The sequence below is a fragment of the Phyllobates terribilis genome, unplaced genomic scaffold (assembly GCF_046119375.1).
Source record: "Phyllobates terribilis strain yellow unplaced genomic scaffold, ASM4611937v1 Scaffold_9__5_contigs__length_417890890, whole genome shotgun sequence".
NCBI classification, from domain to species: Eukaryota; Metazoa; Chordata; class Amphibia; order Anura; family Dendrobatidae; genus Phyllobates; species Phyllobates terribilis.
In genome coordinates, this window is record NW_027362769.1 from 101881102 (window position 1) to 101905150 (window position 24049).

The 24049-nt window shown below is 41.8% G+C and overlaps 1 protein-coding gene across 2 annotated transcripts in view; it reads left to right on the top strand.

Annotated features, from left to right (window-relative positions):
• The first annotated feature begins 1134 nt into the window (after positions 1 to 1134).
• The window catches only part of PRKRA (protein activator of interferon induced protein kinase EIF2AK2), a 47515-nt gene continuing 24600 nt past the window's right edge, over positions 1135 to 24049 (top strand). The window contains exons 1-2 of one of the 2 annotated variants that reach the window (XM_073646867.1): positions 1135 to 1401; positions 12959 to 13128. In XM_073646867.1, the coding sequence (XP_073502968.1) occupies positions 1346 to 1401; positions 12959 to 13128 (226 nt within the window). In that variant the 5' untranslated portion in view covers positions 1135 to 1345. Of the gene's footprint in view, positions 1402 to 12958; positions 13129 to 18235; positions 18394 to 24049 lie in introns of those variants that run through there. The other variant, XM_073646868.1, reaches the window with a different exon arrangement.

The following is a 24049-nucleotide window of genomic DNA, read 5'->3' on the forward strand; positions in this document are numbered from 1 at the left end:
ACTAGACTGACAGCAGCCATGACAGGTCCCATCACTAGACTGACTGCAGCCACGACAGGTCCCATCACTAGCCTGACCGCAGCCACGACATGTCCCATCACTAGACTGACCGCAGCCATGACAGGTCCCATCACTAGACTGACCGCAGCCACGACAGGTCCTATCACTAGCCTGACCGCAGCCACGACAGGTCCCATCACTAGACTGACAGTAGCCACGACATGTCCCATCACTAGCCTGACCGCAGCCACGACAGGTCCCATCACTAGCTTGACCGCAGCCACGACAGGTCCCATCACTAGACTGACAGCAGCCACGACAGGTCCCATCACTAGACTGACCGCAGCCACGACAGGTCCCATCACTAGATTGACCGCAGCCACGACAGGTCCCATCACTAGACTGATCGCAGCCATGACAGGTCCCATCACTAGACTGACCGCAGCCATGACAGGTCCCATCACTAGACTGACCGCAGCCACGACAGGTCCCATCACTAGACTGACCGCAGCCACGACAGGTCCCATCACTAGACTGACTGCAGCCACGACAGGTCCCATCACTAGACTGACCGCAGCCACGACAGGTCCCATCACTAGACTGACAGCAGCCACGACAGGTCCTATCACTAGACTGATCGCAGCCACGACAGGTCCCATCACTAGACTGACCGCAGCCACGACAGGTCCCATCACTAGACTGACCGCAGCCACGACAGGTCCCATCACTAGACTGATCGCAGCCACGACAGGTCCCATCACTAGACTGACCGCAGCCACGACAGGTCCCATCACTTGGCTGACAGCAGCCATGACAGGTCCCATCACTAGACTGACCGCAGCCATGACAGGTCCCATCACTAGACTGACCGCAGCCATGACAGGTCCCATCACTAGACTGACCGCAGCCACCACGCCCACTCCTGATAAGGAACCATCCCTCTTTACCATACAGGAACCACACCCACCAGACGTCATCACGCCACGCCTCTTGGCTCAACATTTTGACCACTAGAACAATCACCCGCTCATTACCATATAGGCCACACCCAACCGGTTTACCCTATCAGATCACGCCCTCAAACCAGAGGACCAGCTCTTCCCTGCCGCATTAATCCCGCCTCTTCCCATCACCATGGTACCAGTTAGCCTTTGTCCCGGGTATCCCTCCGCCCGCGGGTTAGGTAGAGAATGTGTGTCCTTAGTCCTTCCCCTTCCGCTATCTAAGACCCTCCTTGCGAGAGGAAGTGCCGCAGTATCAGCCTGCCGGTGCAGACTAGGGAGCCTTTTCTGCGCGGCTCTAATCCTCGGAGAGCAGTTCCCACTCTCCCCCCAACTCCGCCATCATGTCCCCGGAGAGGTTTCCTGCCGCGCCTAAAAGGAGCTCTGACGAAGCCACAAGGTGCGAGGGGAAAGGGGCGTGATGGGGGACTGCAGGTCTCAGCATGCCTCCTATAGCTGGGGGGGGGGGGGGGGGCAGGTTACTGCAGTGTGTGCACAGCTGTATACAGCAATTGTACATATATATGTATACAGTATATACAGCAATTCTACACATATACAGTACAGACCAAAAGTTTGGACACACCTTATTTAAAGATTTTTCTGTATTTTCATGACTATGAAAATTGTACATTTACACTGAAGGCATCAAAACTATGAATTAACACATGTGGAATTATATACTTAACAAAAACGTGTGAAACAACTGAAAATATGTCTTATATTCTAGGTTCTTCAAAGTAGCCACCTTTTGCTTTGATGACTGCTTTGCACACTCTTGGCTTTCTCTTGATGAGCTTCAAGAGGCAGTCACCGGAAATGGTCTTCCAACAATCTTGAAGGAGTTCCCAGAGATGCTTAGCACTTGTTGGCCCTTTTGCCTTCACTCTGCGGTCCAGCTCACCCCAAACCATCTCGATTGGGTTCAGGTCTGGTGACTGTGGAGGCCAGGTCATCTGGCGTAGCACCCCATCACTCTCCTTCTAGGTCAAATAGCCCTTACACAGCCTGGAGGTGTGTTTGGGGTCATTGTCCTGTTGAAAAATAAATGATGGTCCAACTAAACGCAAACCGGATGGAATAGCATGCCGCTGCAAGATGCTGTGGTAGCCATGCTGGTTCAGTATGCCTTCTATTTTGAATAAATCCCCAACAGTGTCACCAGCAAAGCACCCCCACACCATCACACCTCCTCCATGCTTCACAGTGGGAACCAGGCATGTAGAGTCCATCCGTTCACCTTTTCTGCATCGCACAAAGACACGGTGGGTGGAACCAAAGATCTCAAATTTGGACTCATCAGACCAAAGCACAGATTTCCACTGGTCTAATGTCCATTCCTTGTGTTCTTTAGCCCAAACAAGTCTCTTCTGCTTGTTGCCTGTCCTTAGCAGTGGTTTCCTAGCAGCTATTTTACCATGAAGGCCTGCTGCACAAAGTCTCCTCTTAACAGTTGTTGAAGAGATGTGTCTGCTGCTAGAACTCTGTGTGGCATTGACCTGGTCTCTAATCTGAGCTGCTGTTAACCTGCGATTTCTGAGGCTGGTGACTCGGATAAACTTATCCTCAGAAGCAGAGGTGACTCTTGGTCTTCCTTTCCTGGGGCGGTCCTCATGTGAGCCAGTTTCTTTGTAGCACTTGATGTTTTTTGCAACTGTACTTGGGGACACTTTCAAAATTTTCCCAATTTTTGGGACTGACTGACCTTCATTTCTTAAAGTAATGATGGGCACTCGTTTTTCTTTACTTAGCTGCTTTTTTCTTGCCATAATACAAATTCTAACAGTCTATTCAGTAGGACTATCAGCTGTGTATCCACCTGACTTCTGCACAACACAACTGATGGTCCCAACCCCATTTATAAGGCAAGAAATCCCACTTATTAAACCTGACAGGCCACACCTGTGAAGTGAAGACCATTTCCGGTGACTACCTCTTGAAGCTCATCAAGAGAATGCCAAGAGTGTGCAAAGCAGTCATCAAAGCAAAAGGTGGCTACTTTGAAAAACCTAGAATATAAGACATATTTTCAGTTGTTTCAAACTTTTTTGTTAAGTATATAATTCCACATGTGTTAATTCATAGTTTTGATGCCTTCAGTGTGAATGTACAATTTTCATAGTCATGAAAATACAGAAAAATCTTTAAATGAGAAGGTGTGTCCAAACTTTTGGTCTGTACTGTATATACAGCAATTCTTGATATATGCACAGTAACTCTACACACACATGTATATAAAGCAATTCTACACACATACAGTGCCTACAAGTAGTATTCAACTCCCTGCAGATTTAGCTGGTTTGATAAGATGCAAATAAGTTAGAGCCTTCAAACTGCAAACGAGAGTAGGTTTTATGAACAGAAGCATAAATCTTACAAACCAAAAAGTTATGCTGCTCAGTTGAATTTTATTAAATTTTAAACATAAAAGTGTGGGTCAATTATTATTCAACCCCTATGTTTAATATTTTGTGGAATAACCCTTGTTTGCAATTACAGCTAATAATCGTCTTTTATAAGACCTGATCAGGCCGGCACAGGTCTGTGGAGTTATCTTGGCCCACTCCTCCATGCAGATCTTTTCCAAGTTATCTAGGTTCTTTGGGTGTCTCATGTGGACTTTATTCTTGAGCTCCTTCCACAAGTTTTCAATTGGGTTAAGGTCAGGAGACTGACTAGGCCACTCCAACACCTTGACTTTTTCCCTCTTGAACAAGGCCTTGGTTTTCTTGGCTGTGTGCTTTGGGTCGTTGTCTTGTTGGAAGATGAAATTACGACCCATCTTAAGATCCTTGATGGAGGAGCGGAGGTTCTTGGCCAAAATCTCCAGGTAGGCCGTGCTATCCATCTTCCCATGGATGCGGACCAGATGGCCATACCCCTTGGCAGAGAAACAGCCCCACAGCATGATGCTGCCACCACCATGCTTGACTGTAGGGATGGTATTCTTGGGGTCGTATGCAGTGCCATCCAGTCTCCAAACGTCACGTGTGTGGTTGGCACCAAAGATCTCGATCTTGGTCTCATCAGACCATAGAACCTTGAACCAGTCTGTCTCAGAGTCCTCCAAGTGATCATGAGCAAACTGTAGACGAGCCTTGACATGACGCTTTGAAAGTAAAGGTACCTTACGGGCTCGTCTGGAACGGAGACCATTGCGGTGGAGTACGTTACTTATGGTATTGACTGAAACCAATGTCCCCACTACCATGAGATCATCCCGGAGCTCCTTCCTTGTTGTCCTTGGGTTAGCCTTGACTCTTCGGACAAGCCTGGCCTCTGCACGGGAGGACACTTTCAAAGGCTGTCCTGGCCGTGGAAGGCTAACAGTAGTTCCATAAGCCTTCCACTTACGGATGATGCTCCCAACAGTGGAGACAGGTAGGCCCAACTCCTTGGAAAGGGTTTTGTACCCCTTGCCAGCCTTGTGACCCTCCACGATCTTGTCTCTGATGGCCTTGGAATGCTCCTTTGTCTTTCCCATGTTGACCATGTCTGAGTGCTGTTCACAAGTTTGGGGAGGGTCTTAAATAGTCAGAAAAGGCTGGCAAAAGAGATCTTTAATCCACACATGTGAAGCTCATTATTCTTGGTGCCTGAACTACTTCTTAATACTTTAGGGGGACCAAACAGAATTCTTGTGGTTTGAGGGGTTGAATAATAAATGACACTCTGAATTAACTTTTTACGTTTAAAAAAAAAAAAAAAAAAAAATTTGCTGCAGTGCATTTCCCACTTCCAGGCTGATCTACAGTACAAATGTCACAATGCCAAGTTAATTCCGCATGTGTCAACCAGCTAAATCTGCAGGGGGTTGAATACTACTTGTAGGCACTGTATATATGTACTGTATATACAGCAATTGTACACATATATATATATACACACAGCAGTTATATATATATATTTATATACATAGTAATTCTACATATATATATATACTGTGTATATATATATATATATATATATAAACACACAGAAAATATATACATATATAGCAATTCTACACACATATATTTACATACCGTATATACAGTATATATATATATATATATATATATATATATATATATATACATACATACATACACACAGTTGCTATAGATATATATGTACAGTTCCTTGACAAAGTGTTCTTACCCCATGAACTTTTCCACATTTTTTCACATTACACCCACAAACGTAACTATTTTATTGGGATTTTATGTGATGTAAAACACTACATAGTCAGTATTTGTGAAGTGTAAAGGAAATGATACGGGATTTTCTAAATATTTAAAAAATACAAATCTGAAAATTGTGACGTGTATTTCTATGCCCCCCTGAGTCAATACTTTGTAGGACCTCCTTTCACTGCAATTACTGCTGCAAGTCTTTTGGGGTCTTTCTCTTCAGCTTTCACATCTAGAGGTGACGTTTTTGCCCATTCTTCCTTACAAACTCGCTTAGTGAGATCGGAGGAAGACGTCTGTGAGCGTCAATTATCAAGTTGTACCAAATATTCTTAATGGGATTTAGGTCTGGACTGTGACGGGGCCTTTCGCACACATGAATATGCTTTGATCTAAACCATCCATTTGTAGCTCTGGCAGTATGTTTAGGGTTGTTGTCCTGCTGGAAGGTTAACAGACTCCCAAGTCTTTTGCAGCATCGAACGGGTTTTCCTCCAGGATTAGCTCCGTCCTGCTTTCCATCAACTCTGACCAGCTTCCCTGTCCCAGCTGAAGAAAAGCATTCCAAAAGTATGATGCAACTACCACCTTGTTTAACGGTGGGGGTGGTGTTTTTAGGATGATGTGCAATGTTGGTTTTTCACCACACAGCGTTTTGTCATAAGCTTAAAAGTTCTACTTTGGTCTCATCTCACCAGAGCACTTTCTTCCACGTGCGATTTATGGGACACAGCAAGCATGTGGAAGTAAGTGCGCTTGTCAGATGAGATCAAAGTTGAACTTTTTGGGCCAAATGCAAAACACTACATGTGGTGGAAAACAGTGCGTATCACCTTGAAAACACCATCCCCACCGTCAAACATGATGGTGGCTGCATCATGCTTTGGGGATGCTTTTCTTCAGCAGGGGAAGCTGGTCAGAGTTGATGGAAAGATGGATGGAGCTAAATACAGGGCAATCCTGGAGAAAAACATGTTAGAAGCTGCAAAAGACTGGAGACTGGGACGTGGGTTCACTTTCCAGCAGGACGACGACTCTAAACATCCTGCCAGAGCTACAATGAATGGTTTAGATCAAAGCATATTCATGTGTGTGAATGGCCCAGTCACAGTCCAGACTGAAATCCTATTGAGAATATGTGCCAAGACTTGAAAATTGATGTTCAGATGCCTCCATCCAATCTCCTTGAGCAAGAGATAGTCTGCAAAGAAGAATTTGCAAAACTTTCAGCCTCAAGATGTGCAAAGCTGGTAAAGACAGACCCCAAAAAACTTGCAGCCGTAATTGCAGCAAAAGGTGGTCTTACAAAGTATTGACTCAGGGGGCTGAATGCAAATACACATCACAATTTTCATATTAAAATATTTGGAAAACCATGTATCATTTCCTTTACACTTCACAAATACTTACTACTTTGTGTTGGGATATCACATAAGATCCATATAATACATTTAAGTTTGTGGATGCAACGTGAAAAAATGTGGAAAAGTTCACTTGGTGTGAATACTTTTTCAAGGCACTGTACACACAGCAATTCTACACACGTACAGTGGGTGTGGAAAGTATTCAGACCCCTTTAAATTTTTCACTCTTTGTTTCATTGCAGCCATTTGGTAAATTCTAAAAAGTTCATTTTTTTTTCTCATTAAAGTACATTCTGCACCCCATCTTGACTGAAAAAAACAGAAATCTAGAAATTTTTGCAAATTTATTAAAAAAGAAAAACTGAAATATCACATGGTCATAAGTATTCAGACCCTTGGCTCAGACACTCATATTTAAGTCACATGCTGTCCATTTCCTTGTGATCCTCCTTGAGATGGTTCTACTCCTTCATTGGAGTCCAGCTGTGTTCAATTAAACTGATAGGACTTGATTTGGAAATGCACACACCTGTCTATATAAGACCCCACAGCTCACCGTGCATGTCAGAGCAAATGAGAATCATGAGCTCAAAGGAACTGCCCAAGGAGCTCAGAGACAGAATTGTGGCAAGGCACAGATCTGGCCAAGTTACAAAAGAATTTCTGCATTACTCAAGGTTCCTAAGAGCACAGTGGCCTCCATAATCCTGAAATGGAAGAAGTTTGGGACCACCAGAAGTCTTCCTAGACCTGGCCGTCCAGACAAACTGAGCAATCGTGGGAGAAGAGCCTTGGTGAGAGAGGTAAAGAAGAACCCCAAGATCACTGTGGCTGAGCTCCAGAGATGCAGTAGGGAGATGGGAGAAAGTTCCACAAAGTCAACTATCACCGCAGCCCTCCACCAGTCGGGCGTTTATGGCAAAGTGGCCCGACGGAAGCCTCTCCTCAGTGTAAGACATATGAAAGCCCGCATAGAGTTTGCTCAAAAACACATGAAGGACTCCCAGACTATGAGAAATAAGATTCTCTGGTCTGATGAGATGAAGATAGAACTTTTTGGTAATAATTCTAAGCGTTATGTGTGGAGAAAACCAGGCACTGCTCAACACCTGCTAAAATAACAAAGGTGTCACTTCAGAACAACTCTGTTACCATTCTTGACTGGCCCAGCCAGAGCCCTGACCTAAACCCAATTGAGCATCTCTGGAGAGACCTGAAAATGGCTGTCCATCAACATTCACCATCTAACCTGATGGACCTGGAGAGATCTGCAAGGAAGAATGGCAGAGGATCCCCAAATCCAGGTGTGAAAAACTTGTTGCATCATTCCCAAAAAGACTCATGGCTGTACTAGCTCAAAAGGGTGATTCTACTCAATACTGAGCAAAGGGTCTGAATACTTATGACCATGTGATATTTCAGCTTTTCTTTTTTAATAAATTTGCAAAAATTTCTACATTTCTGTTTTTTTTCAGTCAAGATGGGGTGCAGAGTGTACTTTAATGAGAAAATAATGAACTTTTTAGAATTTACCAAATGGCTGCAATGAAAAATTTAAAGGGGTCTGAATACTTTCCCGTCCCACTGTATATATTCATACACATATATAGTTATGCACAGCAGTTCTATATGTATATAATCTGTATCTCTACTATTATATACACATGCACAGTAATTCTACAATGAGGCTTACACCGGTACTACGTGCTGGGCCGGCTCCAGGCTTATGCGGCCTCTTTGCTGTCAGATTCACACTGGGCCCCTCGTCTCTCTTGATTTTTGCTCCTCGACCCTACAGGAGCTATAACTTCTTTATTGTTTGATCTCTAGATTTGTGTGAGGTTTTTTTTTTTTGCAGTACAAGCTTCAGATTATGTCATTTCCATTATGGGGTTCGTACGACTCTCAAATCTTTTTATTCAATTTTTGGGGGGAGGCGAAGATACCATTAAGCAGTGATTATAGAATCACCTTTTAATGGTATTTCCGCCTCCCCCATATTGATCTTTTATATTTTTGTTCACCGTACAGGTTAATTATTATGCTTGGACAATTACACAACGAGCAATTCCAAATATATTATTCTTTTAGATTTTTTATTAATTTTTTTGTTACATATTTTATTAGTCCACCTAGGGGACTTGAACCTGCAATCACTGGTACAGTACACTTCATAGATTTACAACCATGGCAGTAACGGAGGGGCCTTCAGTTGTCTCCAGGCTGCCGGGACCACTGCAGCCAATCACTGGCCTCAGCAGTTACATTCTGTACATGAAATTTTCAACGCTGAGGAAAGTGATCGGCTGCAGGGGTTCATGTGAACGATGGACACAATGTCATCTCTTCAGTACTGTCAGGGGCTATGGGATTTGCGAAAGATTGAACAGCTGAGTAATGGTTAATTTACTCGCTATTAATCTGTTTGTTTTTGCAGCAGCAATTTTTCCTGGCTTCTAAAACCCCCAAAAATTGCTTTTTGTAGGGTTTTTTTTTTTATATTTTCAAGTGTTTCACTAACATCGGAGTCAGACGAACATGTGAAAAAATCATCCTTTTTTCTTCCAGGAAAAATCAGACATTGTTTTCCCCCGTATGACTTCTGTACGTCCATTTTTTTTACATCCTTACAACTTCCATTTTATACACCAAGAATTTAAATTATAATAAAGAGCAAATACAGTTCTCTATGTTAATAATTGCACTGGATCTGTAAAAATAGAAATGTACGGATGGTTTCGGTACAACAACAGTTCCTTTATTTTAACGTATACTTTGAGTTTTAAGACAAAGTGTCATTCGATTCATGCTGCCCAAACCACAGGAATCAGACGTAGAGGATGAAGGGGATCCAGCAGGCACAAAAATCAGGTGAGCTAAAATTTTATATTTATTGGAAAAAGGTTATAACCAGGGTGTAAGGAAAATCATCGTGATATGGTAAAGACACCAAGTCTACGCGTTTCTAGCAGAAAGCCCTCAGTCTTGAATTTGGCTCGAAACAAATAGACTCGTTTTTTTTCCATATCACTATGATTTTTCTTACACCCTGGTTTTAACCTTTTTCCAATAAATATGAAGTTTTTACTTACCTGATTTTTGTGGCTGCTGAATCCTCTTCATCCTCTACGTCTCTAATTACGCAGGAACCATGCTGGAGCCTCTGCGCACCGCACCCACCATGGGATATCTCCTACACTGGTGAGCTGATGAATCAGAGCCTGTCTGCACGATCGCAGAATGTTTTATGCTGAAATGTTCCAGCGCTTTAGAAAAAATATACTTTGATGAGCCGGTCGGGGACCATAGGGAGAAAAACAACTATTCTGACTGCTCCCCTGCTCTAGTTGATTGACAGGTCTTTCCCATGTGTAGCCATCACCTGGAGTGGTGCGGGTAGCGGCCAGTCAGGGATGGTGCCGGACGAGTCTTGTTTATTTCTACATTTCCTGGCTGACTCTTTAGTTATGGCCCCGATTCATTTAAAGGGGTTTTCCACTATTATTTGACCCCCTTCATAAGTCCTAACACTTCCCAACTATCAGTTTTCTAATCTACTCATTACCTGCGCTGCTTCTATCTCTGTGTGGGTCACATAACTTTGTGCTGTTATGCAGCCAATGCTTATTGCTTTGTTATTTCCGATATGGGCTCCGTAATTGAATGGAATGACAAGAAGACGTCACCAATGAGGATGGAGCTGCCTCTCAATGATTGACAGTGTCCGGTAATTGACAAGATGAGGATGGAGCTGCCTCTAAATGATTGACAGTGTCTGGTAATTGACAAAATGAGGTCGGAGCTGCTTCTCAATGATTGACAGTGTCCGGTAATTGACAAGATGAGGATGGAGCTGTCTCTCAATGATTGACAGTGTCCGGAAATTGACAAGATGAGGACAGAGCTGCCTCTCAATGATTGACAGTGTCCAGTAATTGACAAGATGAGGAGGGAGCTGCCTCAATGATTGACAGTGTCCGGTAACTGACAAAATGACGTCACTGTTTGGGGAGGAACTTCTTTTCAATGATTGACAGGAGTTTGTGCACGCATGGTCAGATCACAGGCCTTACTGTCCTCCTCTGCACGAATCCTGCCCATGCTTTACAGCGCTGACTCCTCCAACTGAGAAGTGCTGTTGTTTGCTGCTCGTAATTAGAAAGCATATCACAGTGTTCCCCTGCTGAAGGGCTGGCGCTCCAAAGCATCAGCAGGATCAGTGCAGAGTACAATGAAGTCTGTGACCTGAATATGCATACTCAGACTCCTGTCAATCAGTGAAACACAGCATAATCTGAGGTGTGGCCATATACAGTGAGTGAAATAATTATTGAACACGTCACCAATTTTCTAAGTAAATATATCTCTAAAGATACTATTGTCATGAAATTCTCACCAGATCGATAACAAGCCATCCAATCCACACAGGCAAAGAAATCAAACCATAAATGTCCATAAATGAAGTTATGTGTAATAATGAGAAATGACACAGGAAAAAAGTATTGAACACGCTTAGTGAAATTTATTTTATACTTGGTACAAAAGCCTTTGTTGATGATGACAGTTTCAAGATGCCTCCTGTATGGAGAAACTAGTCGCATGCATTGCTCAGGTGTGATTTTGGCCCATTCTTCTACATAAATACTCTTCACATCCTGAAGATCCCGTGAGCTCCTTCTATAAACTCTGAGCTTTAGTTCCTGCCATAGATTTTCTATTGGATTCAGGTCAGGTGATCGGCTCTGCCATTCTAGAAGCTTTATTTTCTTTCTCTGAAACCAATTGAGAGTTTCCATGGCTGTGTGTTTGGGATCATTGTCTTGCTGAAATGTCCACCCTTGTTTTATCTTCATCATCCTGGTAGATGGCAGCAGATTTTTATCAAGAATGTCTCAGGACATTTGTTCATTCATCCTTCCTTCAATTATATCAGGTTTGCCAGTGCCGTGCTGAAAAACAGCCCCACACCATGATGTCTCCACCTCCAAACTTCACTGTTGGTATGGCATTTTTAGGGTGATGGGCAGTGCCTTTTGGCCTCCAAACATTGTGTATTATGGTATCCAAAGAGTTCAGTTTTGGTCTCATCTCATGAAACTATATTCTCCCAGTATTTCACAAGCTTGCCTAAATGTTGTTGAACAAACTTTAAATGCTTTTTGGTCAGCAATGGAGTCTTTCCTGGTGAGCATGCACACAGGAGGCCATGGAGGTTGAGTGCATTACTTTTCTTCAAAACAATTGTACCTGCTGAATCTATGTTTTTCTGTAGCTCTCCACAGGCGGTCCTTAGCTCTTGGACAGCTCTTCTGATAATTCTTTTCATTCCTCTATCTGAAATCTTGCAGGGAGCACCTCGTCATGGCCGGTTTATGTTGAAATGATATTCTTTCCACTTCTAGATTGTGTCCCCAACAGTGCTCAAGGGAACCATCAGTAGTTTAGAAATTCTTCTTTAACCAATGCCTTCAGTATGTTTTGCAACAATAAGGTTGCGAAGGTCTTGAGACAGATCACTGGTTTTACCAATCGTGAGATGTTTTTTTGTGTGGCACCTTGGTAATGAGACACCTTTTCTATAGGCAATCATTTGAACCAGCTGATATTATTTTTCACTAAGTGGCAGGATTGCTTTCTAATTACTGATAGATTTGCACCTCTTCTTTCTTCGTGTGTTCAACACTTTTTCTCTGTGTCATTTCTCATTATTACACATAACTTAATTTATGGACATCTATGGTTTGATTTTTTTTTTTGCCTGTGTGGATTGTATGGATGGGTTGTTACCGACATCTGGTGAGAATTTCATGTCAATAGCACCTTTAGAAATATATTCATTTTGAAAAATGGTGAGGTGTTCAAAACTTATTTCACCCGCTGTACATAGTTTCATTGTTATAGTTTGTAAGGTTGTAGGTAAACATGAGTCCATCGAGTTCAAGCTATAACTTAATATGTTGATCCCGGCCAAAGCAAAACCCCATGAGGCAGATGCTAAACGCCCCATATTACATGAGACCTTGGTCTTTTGTGATGCTAAATGAAAGGTGTCTTCAGGGAGTTACACATTCATGATCTATCCAGTTTTTGATCAGTCAAGGTCTGATTCCTGGCACTGCAGCATAGCCCGATAAGACTCGGGCTGATTGACTTGACGCCAAGCTCAGGGTTTCCCTATGGATATAAAAGTTGCAAGATCTGGTTGGATTTTCTCCATCGGTCATAAGACTCCTTGCAACTTTTTTCCATTAGGAAACTTCTTGAGTTGCATGGAGCCTTCAGCAAAAAAACAACCTTGCGTGGGCATTTCTGCGGGTTGTGTTTGGTCTAAGGTATTGATTTCATTCTGACTGTGTATACATTTCAGTTCGATAATAGCTGGCTTTTTTGCTTATATTTTTGCATAATTTCTTATCTACAGCTTAAATGAACTTGAAACAACCACCCCATGTAAGACGCCCATCCAACTATTGCATGAGTTTGGAATCAAGACCGGAAGCCCCCCTGTGTACACCCTCGAAAAGGCTGAGGGGCAAGCCCATAACCCAAGCTTCACATTCTGTGTTTCCATAGGAGAGGTATCGTGCATAGGTTTGTACATAAAAAAAAAGTGTTTATATATGTGCTGGGGTCCATTTTGGCCCTCGCTCCGCCTCATGACGCAATTGCTGGGTGCCGATGAACTTACAAAGCAGACGGGAGCCTAGTCTGGCCTCCATTCTCACCATCTTGGTATTCCTGTATCACCTAGCCACCGGCCGGGCTTCATAAGAAACGGTAAATGTTATTATTTGCAACAATAATCAGGTATTGCAGTATATGATAAATAAGCACTGCAGTACATCGTACATGAGATCAAACGATCACTAGCTCAAGCCCTATAGGGATTTAAAATATATAAAAAGTAGTAAAAAAATAAAGAAGTAACAGTAAAAGTTTAAATCGCCGCCTTTTTCACAGTGGAAAATAAACAACAAAAAAATAAGCATATCTGGTATTGTACTGTTGGTAAAAGTCAGATCTATTAAAATATATACAGCACCATCCATCAAAAAACGCAGTTGAGGCAATCACCACGTCATGTCAAAAAAATAAAAGTCTTGCATAGCTCCATTGACTGAAAAATAAAAAATTATGGGACTCTGAAAATGGCGACACTTCAACACTTTTTCTTATATAGTATAGAATTTTTCTTTACAACCAGTAAAAAAAATAATAATAAAAAAAACAAATATATATATATATATATATATATATATATATATATATATATACAGTACAGACCAAAAGTTTGGACACACCTTCTCATTTAAAGATTTTTCTGTATTTTCATGACTATGTAAATTGTACATTCACACTGAAGGCATTAAAACTATGAATTAACGCATGTGGAATTATATACTTAACAAAAAAGTGTGAAACAACTGAAAATATGTCTTATATTCTAGGATCTTCAAAGTAGCCACCTTTTGCTTTGATGACTGCTTTGCACACTCTTTGCATTCTCTTGATGAGCTTCAAGAGGTAGTCACCAGAAATGGTCTTCCAACAATCTTGAAGGAGTTCCCAGAGATGCTTAGCACTTGTTGGCCCTTTTGCCTTCACTCTGCGGTCCAGCTCACCCCAAACCATCTCGATTGGGTTCAGGTCTGGTGACTGTGGAGGCCAGGTCATCTGGCGTAGCACCCCATCACTCTCCTTCTTGGTAAAATAGCCCTTACACAGCCTGGAGGTGTGTTTGGGGTCATTGTCCTGTTGAAAAATAAATGATGGTCCAACTAAACGGAAACCGGATGGAATAGCATGCCGCTGCAAGATGCTGTGGTAGCCATGCTGGTTCAGTAAGCTGTCAATTTTGAATAAATCCCCAACAGTGTCAAAAGCAAAGCACCCCCACACCATCACATTTCCTCCTCCATGCTTCACGGTGGGAACCAGGCATGTAGAGTCCATCCGTTCACCTTTTCTGCGTCGCGCAAAGACACGGTGGTTGGAACCAAAGATCTCAAATTTGGACTTATCAAACCAAAGCACAGATTTCCACTGGTCTAATGTCCATTCCTTGTGTTCTTTAGCCCAAACAAGTCTCTTCTGCTTGTTGCCTGTCCTTAGCAGTGGTTTCCTAGCAGCTATTTTACCATGAAGGCCTGCTGCACAAAGTCTCCTCTTAACAGTTGTTGTAGAGATGTGTCTGCTGCTAGAACTCTGTGTGGCATTGACCTGGTCTCTAATCTGAGCTGCTGTTAACCTGCGATCTCTGAGGCTGGTGACTTGGATAAACTTATCCTCAGAAGCAGAGGTGACTCTTGGTCTTCCTTTCCTGGGGCGGTCCTCATGTGAGCCAGTTTCTTTGTAGCGCTTGATGGTTTTTGCAACTGCACTTCGGAACACTTTCAAAGTTTCCCCAATTTTTCAGACTGACTGATCTTCATTTCTTAAAGTAATGATGGCCACTCGTTTTTCTTTACTTAGCTGCTTTTTTCTTGCTATAATACAAATTCTAACAGTCTATTCAGTAGGACTATCAGCTGTGTATCCACCTGACTTCTGCACAACACAACTGATGGTCCCAACCCCATTTATAAGGCAAGAATCCCACTTATTAAACCTGACAGGGCACACCTGTGAAGTGAAGACCATTTCCGGTGACTACCTCTTGAAGCTCATCAAGAGAATGCCAAGAGTGTGCAAAGCAGTCATCAAAGCAAAAGGTGGCTACTTTGAAGAACCTAGAATATAAGACATATTTTCAGTTGTTTCACACTTTTTTGTTAAGTATATAATTCCACATGTGTTAATTCATAGTTTTGATGCCTTCAGTGTGAATGTACAATTTTCAAAGTCATGAAAATACAGAAAAATCTTTAATGAGAAGGTGTGTCCAAACTTTTGGTCTGTACTGTATATATATATATATATATATATATATATATATATATATATATATATATATATATATATATATATACACAGGGTGGTCCAAAAGTAGGTGGCCAGAAAACAATAACATTTATTTTGATTTATATATAAAATTATATTTACTAACACAAGCATAACATTGACAATTAAATTTTATTCTGAACAATAATACAGAAGCCCTTAAATTTTATCAATTCAGGTGCTCAAACTGTTTTCCATTACAATTTGCACAGCTTTGAAGTCGGCCTCTTACAGTTCGACAAACTTTTTTGCAGAAGTCTCTTTGGGTAATAATTTCTTGAAATGCATCTCTTATGTAATTTTTCAAATCACTGACACTTTTTGGTTTTCGACTATAAACTTTGCCCTTGAGTACTCCCCAAAAGAAAAAATCCATTGGGGTCAAGTCTGGTGAACGTGTCGGCCAATCAAGTGGGCCTCTTCAGCCAATCCATTTATTAGGAAATGTTTCATCAAGATACTCGTGGACTACTCTTGAATAATGTGGAGGGGCCCCATCTTGTTGGAAATAAAGGTCATTTGAATTAGGCTGTTGCTGTAACTGGGGAACAACTTGATTCATTAGAATTTCGAGATACTTATCTCCTGTGACTGTTCCATCAAAAATATTGGTCCTAAAACACCAAAACTTGAAATACCGCCCCAAACATTGACACCAGGCTCATTTAGTTGTTGCTCTAATGTTAAATGCATGTTCTCATTATAACATACAAAAACTCTATTGAGATAGAGGTACCTAGAATATGTGTAAACATGAAAAAAACTCTAAAATAATTATTTTATTCTGATTCTTTTTAAAAAAAAAACACCAAAAAAACCCTGTGATATGCGAGTAAGAAGATCCATGATTATATCAAGATCCGTCCAATATCCCTTAGGGACTATTTAACATTGAGTCAAAAAATAGAAATAGATAACCACACATGGGCCAGTACAGTCTTGAACATGATAAGCATTCATATACAATATAGACTTAAACTGCCCTATCTTGAAAAGCCTCAACTGATACTGCCTGTCATGGAGGTTGGCACCCTAGTATACGAGTCTGGCGCCCCCATTCAACGGCGGCTGTCCCTCACTTTCCCTGCTAGACCCTGATAATGTGAGTTATAAACAGGTAATGAGTGACTGCCTACCCTAATACAATTTTCATACTATGCTAATCGATAGATAAAGAGAATGCAGCATGATGGCAGACTTATCTCATATTCTGGAAATCACCCCAACGCGTTTCCCCTTCCTGTGGGTTCATCAGGAGGCCAAATGTACAGGACTCCAGAAAGTCATGAGTAAAGATGTAGCTCAATGGAGGATGTGGCTTATCATGTTCAAGACTGTACTGGCCCATGTGTGGTTATCTACTTCTATTTTTTGACTCAATGTTAAATAGTCCCTAAGGGATATTGGACGGATCTTGATATAATCATGGATCTTCTTACTCGCATATCACAGGGGTTTTTTGGTGTTTTTTTAAAAAGAATCAGAATAAAATTATTATTTTAGAGGTTTTTTCATGTTTACACATATTCTCATTATACCAGTAAATACAATTATGTCTGTATATGGCCGGATAATTTGAAAGAAGCTTCATCACTCCACATAATGTTATCTAAAATTGCTGGATTTTCTTCAGTTTCGTTAAGCATAATCTCACTAAATTGCAGCCGCCTGTCTGGATCATCCTCCAATAAACCATGAATTACACGTAGCCGATAAGCTTTCCACCCAATAGATTTCAGGATTCCCATGATAGAAGCTCGTGAAATTCCCAGTTCCATAGAGGCTCTTCTGGAGGACTTTTTTGGACTCTGAACAAATGTTTCAGCAACAAGTTGTTTATTATCTTCTGTACAGACTGTTTTGGGTCGACCAGTTTTTGGAGCATTAAGGATTGAGCCAGTGGCATTGAATTTGTCACGAATGCGGTAAATGGTTTGTCTCTTTGGGGCTTGAGCACCAAATGTTTCAACCCAATTTGCTCTAACGGTTTCAGCATTTTGAGATTTCCAATACTCTGTTAAAATCCATTTTCTTTGATCTGTATTTAAATTATTTGCCATTATGTGTTATCTGAATTATCTGAGAAGAAAACAGATTTGGGGGAGATCTATCTGTAAAAACTAGATCTGTGAAACTGGCTCAGTTGCCCTTAGCAACCAATCAGATTCCACCTTTCATTTTCCATAGAGTCTGTGAGGAATGAAAAGTGGAATCTGATTGGTTGCTAAGGGCAACTGAGCCAGTATCACTTTACACCATGTTTGATAAATCTCCCCCTTGATAACCTTATTACACTTTCTGTCCACCTACTTTTGGTCTGTACTGTATATGCACACACACTTATACACAGTGGTGTGAAAAAGTGTTTGCCCCCTTCCTGATTTCTTATTCTTTTGCATGTTTGTCACACTTAAATGTTTTTGATCACAAAACAAATTTAAATATTAGACAAAGAAAACACAAGTAATCACAGAATGCCGTTTGTGAACATTTAAGTGTGACAAAGATGCAAAAAAAATAAGAAATCAGGAAGGGGGCAAGCACTTCTTCACACCACTGTATATCTAAAAACAGCTATACAATAAAAAAAGTTTTGGCTCTAGGAAGATAGCAAAAAAGCAAAAAAATGTAAGCTCAGAAATGAAAATAGTTTTGGTCAGGAAGGGGTTAGTGCACTCATGCAGAGGAGACGTTTTTAGCTGCAGTAATAGTAGCACAGCGGCCCCCCGGTTGCTGAATGCAGCGTGTTATAATAAGCCTGGTACGTGTGAACAGCTGCAGCTCTAGGATGGAGTGATGGGAGGGCAGATGACTGATATCTGCTGTCCTCCCTCACTCAGTCTGGAGTAGGCACTGAAGCCGCACTAACATTCGCGATGTCTGAGAAAACAAATCAACCGACAAAAAAACAAGGAGGTGAGATCGTCTTTTTCTCCGTACTGGCAGTGTAGGATGTATGTATAAATGGTGGTGGGCAGACACTTGTATTAAGTTTGAAAGTTTCAGGTAAAGTTTTTATGAAAGTTTTCTTTGGCAGCTGTCAGAGTCCCGCCGCCTCTGTCCTGTGCTGCTTCATTATGGATCCTTATTAAATAGATAATACATGCAATTCCGAAATCTAATAATGTTGTACAGAGCAATAATATATGGGATTTCATTATATATTTTGTTTAACAAGGTGGTAACGCTGGAACTTTATTTTAAGAGTTTTAATAGCGCATGTGACTTTACATTGTTAAGAGTTTAGACCGGACGGCGTCACATAATCTTACCTTGTGGGGCGGAGAACTAGTCTGATGTTCTTTCTGCAATGAAAGATTGTGAAACAGGAAAAAATGTAATAGTAGATTGTCATCTTGTCTATTACGACATTGGGGTCAGCTGCTACTGCCAGTATAGCAGTAAAGCCCTCTGGGGTTTACTTGGCGATCCTTATCACACCCAGTTGTCAATTTTTCTCAGTGTATACATTTTTAAAACAGTAGTCTAAAAGTATAATAATATAAATGTACCGGTTATAGCCAAGTATCATCTATATACCAAATAGTTGATCGCAGGGGATCCCACCACTGGGGCCTCAATGTATCCTGAGATTAGGGCTCTGAACTTCTCTGTATAAATGGCACAATGACCTCGCCTGCTCCATTCATGGTCTGTGGCAGGTGGCCAGTCTCATAGACAATGAGTAGATGGTGGCACTCCTGGGTGGTCATAGCCCAAGAACCCCCAGCAATCATCAAGGTCGTAAAGATTAAACAATTATATATTTTAATAGATCGGACATTTACGGATGTGTTGATACCAAATATGATCATTTTTTTCATTTATTTTTAACTGGAGAAAAGGGGAGTGACTCGAATTTTTTAATATGTGTATAATATATATTTAGATTTATTTCATTTTTTTAAATTTTTTTTTTATACACTTTATTTTTTAATTCCCCGGGGGAAGGCGTCTTGGACTTGCCATTGATTGCGTGTTCTATATACTGCTGTATAAAACGCAGTATTTCAATATATAAAGAAAATCATGGTTTCATGCAAGGTTGTTTCCTTGCCTAGCACCGGCCTCTTTAGCTTGATTGATATTTCACTCCCTGCGTGATATCAGGCGCCAGATAAGGAAATCCAACTCCGTGCTATCAAAAAGCTAAAGAGGCTGGTTCCTAGCTGGGGTAATAACCTCTGGAGCCTGAGGCTTAGTAAGTGCTATGCCACTCTCAGAGCACCTAACGCCTCATGTGCATATGAGTTACAGTGCTGATTTCTGGGGGATGCAGTAGCAGATAGAAGATATAAAGAATGTCAATGAATTTAGCTGTCACAGACCTTTATGCTTATATATGAGATATTAGGGTGGGAGTGATCTTACTGACGGACTCCCTTTAAAAAAAATAATACTAATTATCTGTTGTTAACCCTTTTCCGCCCCATGAGCTCACTCCACACAAAGCCGTTGTTGGCTGTGTTTCACCGCCAACATTTGCCTCTGTGATCTCTGGGTGCCCATTGGCCTCCCCGCGACGCAATTCTGGGGAGCCGGTGGATGTCAACGGCAGTCAGGGGCCCTGCTATGACCATGCCATTGTGGCAACGAGCCTGTACCTTCTTAGGAGTCTGGGATTTTTTACAACAAGCGATCAGATGGTCGCAAACCTTCCAAGGGTTCTAAAAAATAATGTTAAAAGCATAAAACATAAATAAATGAAAAAAAAAATAGAAATGTGAATCACTCCCCCTTTAGTTAAAAATAAAGACATTTAAAAAATAAGCATATTTGGTATCGCTGCGTCTGTAAAAGACCAATCTATCATAGTATAAATTTTTTAAACCCGTGTGAGAAATTTGGTAAGAAAAAAGAAAACGCTAAAATTAAGTAATCGGGACACTAACGGCTCTAAATATGTCAGTGGAAAGGGTATCCATTACGTAACCCAAGCAGTGGATGTCCTGAGAAGTCCGGCCGATGATGACGGGGGAGCACAGGGACTCAAGGTGGCGGTGTCATATTGAGAGGATGTGACACTCATTCGCTTTTATTTAGAATTGATCCGTTTTCAAATAATGGTTGGGCTATTTCTCCAATGGATTCATTATTTTGGATGCATTTCCTCATGCAAATAACCTTTTTTTATGCTGGGTGATAAATCTGTGTCTCGGGTTCTTGTTATGTCAATGGCAAAGTTCCAAGTATGAGATGGATGAATGTGCGAAATATATCTGTTTTTTACACCTCATGCTGTGGTTTCATGCAGGCAAAAACTATACATGTAATCTAAAAACCTATAGAAAAAAACCTCACAGCGTGACCAGTACCTTCCAATAACACATATAACACTCATAAAGAAACTAAGGAAGCAATGTTTGAAAAATATCTAAACTTTATTATGTATTAACAATACTAAAAAGAACACAAAATATACATTGATCAGTGATAAAAAAAATTCAGAACAATCAGACTCATATGTTCGAAAGCCAATAAATAATTACCGTATATTCCGGCGTATAAGACGACCTGGTGTATAAGACGACCCCCCTACTTTCCTGTTAAAATATAGAGTTTAGGATATATTCACCGTATAAGACTACCCCTTTTCCAACGCATACCAAACACCGGTAAAAATTAAAAAAAAACAGATTTGAATTTAACATGGTCCTTTTTTAATTTAAATTCTTATGACATGCAGGTATATAGCAGGAAAACTGTCACTCATAAACATATTAAAATAGGGGGGACCCCACGTCATTTTTTGGGGGGGTCCCCCATTCTAATAGCTAGTAAAGGCTAGGTATTCAGCTGGGGGCTGATATTAGTAGCCTGGGAAGCTCCGTGGGTATTACCCCCTTCCCAGACTTCAAACATCTGCCCCAGCCGTCTGCTTAACCTCCGCTAGAGACTATAATGATGGTGGATCCCACGCCAATTTTCTTTTTAAAAAATCCTTTATTTTAACACTAAATGACAATTGAGGGGTTAATAAAGATGCAGTCCCTAAATTATTATTAATTTTGTAATTAATTTTTCCCAAAAATGTTGATGTGGGCTTCGCCATATTTTTGTGTCCAGCCAGGTACAGCAGGCAGGAACGGGCTGCCCCCAACCACCAGCTGCCTATTTGTACCTGGCCGGACACAACAATATAGGGAAGCCCTTTTTTTTTTAATTATTTCATGAAATAATTAAAAAAAAAAGACGTGGGGCTTCGCCCTATTTTTGTGTCCAGCCAGGTACAACTAGGCAGCTGGGGGCTGGAATCTGCAGCGCAGGGAGACCCAAGCTTTCTGGGCCCCCCCCGCTGCAAATTGCAGTCCGCAGCCACCCCGGAAAATGGCGCGTTCATAGAAGCGCCATCTTCTGGCGCTGTACCCAACTCATCCAGGGCCCTGGTGCGGTGGCTCACTGGGTAATAAAGGGGTTAGGGCCAGCTTGGCATTATCAGCTGGCCCTAAGCCCGAAATTCATGGGGTCACGACAATATTAGACATGACCACCATGAATTTCTAGTAAAGTAATTAAAAAAAACACAACACCCAGAAAAAAGTCCTTTAATTGAAATAAAGACACAATTTTTTAATGTTCTAAATTAAACCATACTTACCATCACGCCCATTCCAGCTGAAGCCAACGATCTCCTGCAATAAAAGAAAAATAATAAAGCAACCTCATCCTTACCTTTCCATGGTTCCCAGGACCGGTCCAGCTCTGCTACATTCACATGACAGGCTGCACCGCAGCAGAACGCTGCCGTTCAGCTTGCCATGCGGCAGACACTGAGAAGCGCAGGCTTGCTTGTGCTCCTCAGTGTCTGACTGTGACGGCATCCAGATGAGCCGAGATCATGTCCAATGAACTCGGCTCACCTCATGCACGTCACTGACAGCGTGGGAAAATTCTCCTGCTCCCCGCATGCGCAGTAGAAGTTTCCCACGCTGTCAGTGACGGACGTCCAGGAGGTGAGCTGAGTTCATTGTCGGCTCATCTGGATGCCGTCACAGCGAGACACTGAGGAGCGCAAGCATGCCTGCGCTTCTCAGTGTCTGCGGGATGACAGGCTGGATGGCGGCGTTCTGCTGCGGTCCAGCCTGTCATCTCGATGTAGCAGAGCTGGAGCTGTCCTGGGAACCATGGAAAGGTAAGGATGAGGTTGCTTTATTATTTTACTTTTATTGCAGGAGATCGTTGGCTTCAGCTGGAATGGGCGTGACTGTAAGTATGGTTTAATTTAGAACAATAAAGAATTGTGTCTTTATTTCAATTAAAGGACTTTATTCTGGGTGTTTGTGTTTTTTTTAACTTTGACTATGGGGTTAGTAATGGGGGTGTCTTATAGACGCCTCTCCATTACTAACCTGGGCTTGATGTCAGCTGGCATTATAAGCTGACATCAACCCCAACCCTATTACCCCCTGCCACCGCACCAGGGCAGCGTGGAAGAGCGAGGCTAAGTGCCAGAATTGGCGCATCCTATGGATGCGCCATTTCTGGGGCGGCTGACGGCTGGTGTTTCTAGCCTGGGAGGGGGCCAATATTCATGGCTCCCTTCCTGGGCTATTAATATCAGCCCCCAGCTGTCTGCCTAGCCTTTGCTAGCTATTAAATTAGGGGGGACCCCACGTCATTTTTTTTGGGGGGTCCCCCATTTTAATAGCTAGTAAAGACTAGGTATTCAGCTGGGGGCTGATATTAGTAGCCTGGGAAGCTCCGTGGGTATTACCCCCTTCCCAGGCTTCAAACATCTGCCCCAGCCGTCTGCTTAACCTCCGCTAGAGCCTAAAATTAAGGGGAACCCCACGCCAATTTTTTTAATAATAAATCCTTTATTTTAATACTAAATGACAAGTACAGTAACCAACACTATCACTGTACTTCATATATATGTGACTGACATGTTTCTATCTATCTAATCTATGTGTGAAGCTCTATTCTGTCTGTTATAAATTGTCGGGTACCGCTGCTGAATTGCCAGCCGGCTTTTTTAAAGAGACGGTGCATGAAAACACTATTATTTGTTTTAATAAATCCTTTACACTAAATGACAAGTACAGTAAGCAATACTGTCACTGTACTTCATATATATGTGACTGACATGTTTCTATCTATCTAATCTATGTGTGAAGCTCTATTCTGTCTGTTATAAATTGTCGGGTACCGCTGCTGAATTGCCAGCCGGCTTTTTTAAAGAGACGGTGCATGAAAACACTATTATTTGTTTTAATAAATCCTTTACACTAAATGACAAGTACAGTAAGCAATACTGTCACTGTACTTCATATATATGTGACTGACATGTTTCTATCTATCTAATCTATGTGTGAAGCTCTATTCTTTCTATTCTAAATTGTCGGGTGCCGGCTTATGCCGCTGCTGAATTGCCGGCTTTTCATATATTGTCACAGAAGCGATGCGAACTTCCCTGCTCCGGACACAGCGCAGCGCTTCTGTGACAAGTGAAAGCTGTCGGCACAGAAGCCCTGCGCTGTGTCCGGAGCTGGGAATACGCAGCGATGTGTCAGTTTCAGCACAGAAGCGCTGACTGTCTGGACCTACCGCCGCCGTATTTTAACTCCCTCCA